This window comes from Panthera tigris, chromosome F3 (assembly GCF_018350195.1).
Source record: "Panthera tigris isolate Pti1 chromosome F3, P.tigris_Pti1_mat1.1, whole genome shotgun sequence".
Classification (NCBI taxonomy): domain Eukaryota; kingdom Metazoa; phylum Chordata; class Mammalia; order Carnivora; family Felidae; genus Panthera; species Panthera tigris.
Genome location: NC_056678.1, coordinates 69,545,042 through 69,551,041, shown reverse-complemented (window position 1 = coordinate 69,551,041; position 6,000 = coordinate 69,545,042). Strand labels below are relative to the sequence as shown.

Genomic DNA, 6,000 nt, shown 5'->3' with positions numbered 1-6,000 from the left:
CATCACTAACACTACTCCCCCATCACCTAAGTGGACACAGAAGAAAATTTCCCAAGGCATAGCCTGGAAATTCAGCTTGGGGTTGGGTTCTGGTGAAAGGCACCCATTCATTGCTGGCCTTCCCATTTTACCAGACCCTTGGAAAATCCAGAGTGATGGTTGGGAGGTTATTGTAGATATTCTCTGATCAGCAGAGCATTCACCGCCCCCCCTCCAGGGCAGCACCCTATTCTTTGAGTTGAGTTTTAGGAATACATTGGCCTATTTGTCCATTTCTTTATTATTTCATCACATTGGGAGGCTGGGAGCAGAACAAGAAGGAAAGCTTCAAAAATTTCCAAGGAGAAATTACAAGTGTGGGACAAGAGAACTGTTAGCGTTACTTAATGTAGGACCCTGAACAACCACCTACCATCACACCACACACAGAATCAGTCTCTCTCTCTCTCTCTCTCTCTCTCTCTCTCTCTCTCACACACACACACACACACACACACACACTTCTACTACCTCCCTAATTTCTCAAGAGTCACATCTAAGATATTTTTCTCAATATTAAATTTTAGTTTGGAAAGCAGGATGAGTTTTCCCTACATCACTCTATTCCCATATTACCCATTTGGGAACAATTAAGAAAATCATCAGCTACAAGTATCATGGGCTTTTCAGAATCCTTGAGTCCTAGAACCAATTTCTCTGGACCATGGGATTAGATGAGATGAGAATAGTTTGGGGAGAACATGGGGAGGAAACCAGATGAGTGGAAAGCACTGAAGGTTTGTGAGAGACGGGGAGTGGGGACAATAGAGGTTTGGTTTAGTTCCTTTGGGTTTTCCAGCCCTCCCTCCACCCACTAGGAACCTCATCCCACAAGAGAAAGGCAAGACACCAAAAGAGGCCTGAGGTATCAACTACTTTATTATTTTGCAAGGACAGGTCCAGGGCCCAGCCCCAGGGCCCAGGGCTCTGCTACTCTCGGTGGATATCTTCATGGGTTGCCACACCCACCTTTATCACCAGTATGAGGAACTCTTCAAAGTTAATTGCACCATCACTATTGACATCCAACTCGTTGAACCAGGTGTCTGCATCCTTTTTCTGTAAAGAAGAAGGAGAAAGAGGACAGAGTGTAAAGACTTTGGCAAGAGCTGAGGTACAGCTGTCTACATAGGGTGGTGTGGAGGACCAGTGCCTAGGGCTTCATCAGCCAGGCAGAACCCTGACCACACCCAGCCCCTCCTCACCTTCATGTACCGAGGACACTCTGTCTCTAACAACTTCTTCAAATCATCCCTGTAGAGGGCATGGTAATTCCCCTTCTCCAAGGAGTATTTGTGGTAAACGTCAATGAGGGAGTTTATAGCAGTCTCCAGTTCGGTCAGCATGGTGCCCAAGGATCTGCCCCACCTGGAACACAGAACACATGGGGAATCCCAGGGTGGGGAGGGTGCCTCTGTCTCCAGCAGAGTGAAGACTAGGGGGACACTCATTACCCCCAGCTGTTGGCTTTGTCCTGGTCTGCACCATTTAGGTAACCCAGTGGATGGCTGTGCTGATGGGAAGGAAGGGCTGTGGGAGGGGAAGGGTCCACACACAGTGCATGCCAGCTCTCCCTGTGCCCTCACCCAACCAAGAGTGCCAGAGGACTGTTCCGTCTCTATCCCTATCTCACCAACTTCCTCCAGGAGCTCTGGATCGAGCTCCAGACCTCCCTGATATTTCTCTCCCCTCTCATAGAAAAGGCAGCTTCACTTCCAGCCCTCTCTCCTGTGGGGGCCCAGCCTCAAAGCATGGAGCCAACCGAAGCAGTCCGACTTACCAGGTCTCCCTGAAACAGAGTTGACAGAAGACATGCAGGGCTGAGTGTCGGCTCCCTTTTATAGCAGCCAGGATTTGGCCAGCTGCCAGGGCCATGCAGAGGCAGCTGCTCCCTTCCTGGGTTGCCACAGCCTCTGGTTTCCCAATCAGGTAAATGGGGCAATCACTGCACAGAATGAAAGTTTCTGATGAGAGGTGGAGGTGGGGGCGGTGGGTAGTGGAAAGAGGAAGGCACTTGCTAGGCACTAGTGCCCAGCAGGAGAAACCAGAAGAGGCCATGGTGAGGACTCCTTTGGTGGGCCCCTGGTATCCTCTGGCTTGGCCAACCAGGATGCCCACTCCTGAGTCCCCCTCGCTGTTGCTGCTGCTAATCTTGTGCATTGTGGCCTGTCTGTGCATCTCTGAAATATAATTGGAGCTGAAAGCATAATTTTGAGTGTTTGCATCAATAAGCACATTTCTCCATGGCTTTCATCAGATTCTTGAAAGGGCCCAAGACCCCTAAGAGGTTAAGAACACTTGTCTTAGCTGCTGGATTTTAGCAGTGAAGGCTGGACCGTTTCTATGATTGCTGCTGTTTGTGCGTGGTTGGACTCTGTGGGACGTGCGCTGCTCTCTCAGGCTCTCTCCAGCTGCCCACAGCCCTTCCAAGCTCTCTTGCTCTGGGAGCTGAGGGTGCACTGTGCTCTGGGACACGGAGGCTGGCTTGGGGTCCCTCTGCATGTGGGAGGCACTGAGTCACTTCATAAACAGAGCAGGGACCCTTCAGCCCTCTCTGGGGTGATTGTGTGCCTCTGACCCCGGCAGCCTGGGCTGAAGAGGAACCCAACTCTGTGGGGGTCAGGTGGGGGAGAAGGGATTCTTTGAGAAGCCAGAAGACCTTTGTGTCCAAGGGGAGAAGAGAAGGTGGCCAATTCCCCCAGGATTTCAGGAGGAACAACACCCCCCTTCCACAACAAGATGCCACTCAGATTAACTGGCTTCCAACACTGAAGATTTGTGGCACATCTCTCTTGTTACAAAACACAAAGCACAAAGAGCCTTGGAAAATGCCTATCAGGAAGGTGGTGCACACAACCCACCCAGTCTACAGACACGGAAGTAGACGGCCAGGAAGGTGAGGCGGTTCACTCAGAGTTTCCCAGTGCAGAAATGTCATGGCCCAGAGAATCATGCACCAGAACATGACCTGACAAGAACATGACTCTGCTGGGAAATCTCTCTGCTTCCTTCATGCATTCAACAGATATTTACATTGTGCCTCTCCAGGTCATCATCACCTCCTGGGGGAAGTAGATGAGATTAGCACCCTCTCCTTCATGTTTCCATACCTCTTTGGGCTCCATTATATTGTTAACTTTATAGCTGTGTAACTTTGGGTTAATTACACTCTCTGTGACTTAGTTACCTCAATTATTAGGAAGAGATTAAAAATAGAGTCTACCTGCAGCCTACGGAATGGGGGAAAATATTTGCAAATAATTTATCTGACAAGGGGTTAATATCCAAAATATCTAAAGAACTTCTACAATTCAACAACAAAATTACCCTGATTGAAAGATGGGCAAAGGACTAGAAGACATTTCTCCAAGGAAGATATACAAAGCCACAGTGAGGTACCACCTCAGACCCAAGTGATAGTGAGGGTGTGGAGAATTTGAGACCCTTGTGCACTGTTGGTGGGAATGTAAAATAGTGCAGCTGCTGTGGAGAACAGTGCGATGGCTCCTCAAAAAGTTAAAGACAGAATTACTATGTGATCCAGTAATTCCACTTCTGGGTCTATACCCAAAATAATTGAAATCAGGGTTTCAAATAGATATTTATACATCCATGATCACAGCAGCATTATTTACAATTGCCAAAAAGTAGAAACAAGCCGGTGTCCATCCAAGGATGAGTGAATAAATAAAATGTAGTATATACTTAAAATGGAGTATTATCAGCCTCTAAAAAGGAAGGTAATTCTCACACATGCTACAACATGGATGAACCTTGGAGACGTGATGCTGCATGAAATAGACCAGACACAAAAAGACAAATGCTGTTTGATTCCACCTATATGAGGTCTCTAGAGTAGTCAAATTCATAGAGACAGAAAACAGAATGGTGGCTGCCAGGGCCTCAGGGAGGAATAATGAAGAGTTAGCGTTTATTGGGTTAGGGTTTCAGCTGCAATATAAAAAGAGTCCGGGGCACCTGGGTGTCTCAGTCAGTTAAGTGTTCAACTCCTGATTTCAGTTCAGGTCATGTTCTCACAGTTTGTGGGTTCAAGCCCCACATTGGGCTCCATGCTGACAGTGTGGAACCTGCTTGGGATTCTCTCTCCATCTCTCTCTTCCTCTCTCGTGCTGGTTCTCTCTCTCACTCTCAAATAAATAAATAAATAAATAAACTTTTAAGAAAGACAGAGTTCTGAAGATTGGTTGCACAACAATGAGCACATATTTAACACAACTGAACAATACACGTAGATGGTAAATTTTATATATATATAGCCACAATTAAAAACTTAAAAATGTTTAAATGCTTCCTCCTAAAAAATTAATGAAATCTACCTTATAGTGTTGTGAGGACTAATAACAAATGAAAAATATTTATGATTTGCAGACTTTTTAAAGTTTATTTATTTATTTTGAGAGATAGAGAGAAAGAAAGCAGGAGCAGGGGAGGGGCAGAGAGAGAGAGGGAGAGAGAGAATCCCATGCACGCTCTGTGCTGTTAGCACAGAGCCCAACGCCAGGCTCAAACTTCCAAACCGTGAGATCATGACCTGAGCTGAAATCAAGAGTCAAACGTTCATGGGCTGAGCCACCCAAGCGCCCCTGTGGACTTTGTTAATATGTATTATATTTTAATAAACAGTTTACACAAAGGATGTGTGACGTACTTAGCGCACTGCAGAGCTAGCACTGGGTGGGTACACACTGGGACGACTGCTCTCACGAGTGCCTGACTCCTCAGCTGGGCTGTGAGCCCTCAAGGACCCAGAATGGACCATCCATCTCTGCCTCCATAGGACCCAGCACAGGGACTGGAATACATACTAACAGCAAGCAATCAATAATAAGAACAAATAATAGCAAAAAAAAAAAAAAAAAAAAAACATTTATTGGGCTGTTACCACGTGCCAGGAACTGTTGTACGTGCTTTACCTACATCAATCCATTTATCACTATAAACTATGAAGTTTGTGCTGTCATAATCCCCATTCTACAGATGAGGACCTGAGGCCCACTGAGAGATACAATATTCAGTGCATCGGATTACTTGGGTGACATGATGTGACATCATGCACTTCCTGCCTCTGCCTGGAATGCTCTTTGCCAGTCAAGTCCTTCTTTTTCTTCCTGATCCAGCCAGGCACTGTGTGCTCTGCATCTATCTCTGACCCTCCTCCCCACACCCCTACCAACACTGAGTTAATTCTTCTCTCCTCCATGCTACCCAAATCTTCATACATCATGGCATTTTCCCCACTGTGTTATGACTCATCTGTTTCTTTTCTGTCTTTTCTTTGGGACCAGGATCCCCTTTGAGTAGAAATCACATACATCCCTGGGGCCTGGTACAAACTAGGTGCTCAACTAATACTTATTGAGGTGATAAGCGAATGCACAATTGAACTTTGATCTATCCCTTATATGATGCTGAAATTCCCTTTATCACATCCCACCAGCTTAGATCACTTTTATAACATGGCAGAATATAAATACATCAACCAAATGCAATCTAACTTCCTTGGCAAGAGGTTAGTCAACCTTGTGACAGAAAAATAGAGCTGTTTCTGACACATATAATGACAACTTTTCAATCAATGATCAAGCACTTATCTGTACCTGTTGTTCACCAAGCCTCTCCTATATGGCCTGGCATAATAGCACCTTACTTACCCCAAATAGCACAATATATTTTCAAAGTATTTTTGTATCACTGCCTCATTTGATAACCCTGCAAAGTGGACATTACAGGTACAATTATCCCTATGTGACAGATGAGGAAACTGAGGCACAGGGAGTTACTCAAGTTTCTTCCTATGGACATGTGTTCTGCTTATGAGCCAAAAAGCACACATTAGAACAAAAAAAAAGTGGCTTTTCTGAGACCCTTCTTAGGATCCATTCACAAGCCTGGAATGGAGCTCACACTGACCTCTCCCAGTGGAGGTGAGGGTGAGGCTGA

General features: G+C 45.9%; 1 protein-coding gene across 1 annotated transcript; it reads right to left on the bottom strand.

The window, feature by feature from the left end:
• Positions 1-900: 900 nt before the first annotated feature.
• On the bottom strand, positions 901-1,923 carry S100A8 (S100 calcium binding protein A8). The gene is made up of 3 exons (XM_007087967.3): positions 1,820-1,923; positions 1,245-1,407; positions 901-1,098 (listed from the first exon to the last, which is right to left on the bottom strand). The coding sequence occupies exons 1-3, from the start codon at positions 1,912-1,914 to the stop codon at positions 970-972; spliced, it is 387 nt and encodes a 128-aa protein (XP_007088029.2). The 5' UTR covers positions 1,915-1,923; the 3' UTR covers positions 901-969.
• Positions 1,924-6,000: the final 4,077 nt, after the last annotated feature.

Bases quoted from the DNA above. Each gene is read 5' to 3' on its own strand.
- S100A8 (XM_007087967.3), bottom strand. From the start codon at position 1,914: ATGGCCCTGGCAGCTGGCCAAATCCTGGCTGCTATAAAAGGGAGCCGA. The intron at 1,408-1,819 runs GTAAGTCGGACT...TCTGTGTTCCAG, and splicing joins CTCTGTTTCAGGGAGACCTG to GTGGGGCAGATCCTTGGGCA. The intron at 1,099-1,244 runs GTGAGGAGGGGC...TCTTCTTTACAG, and splicing joins AGTGTCCTCGGTACATGAAG to AAAAAGGATGCAGACACCTG.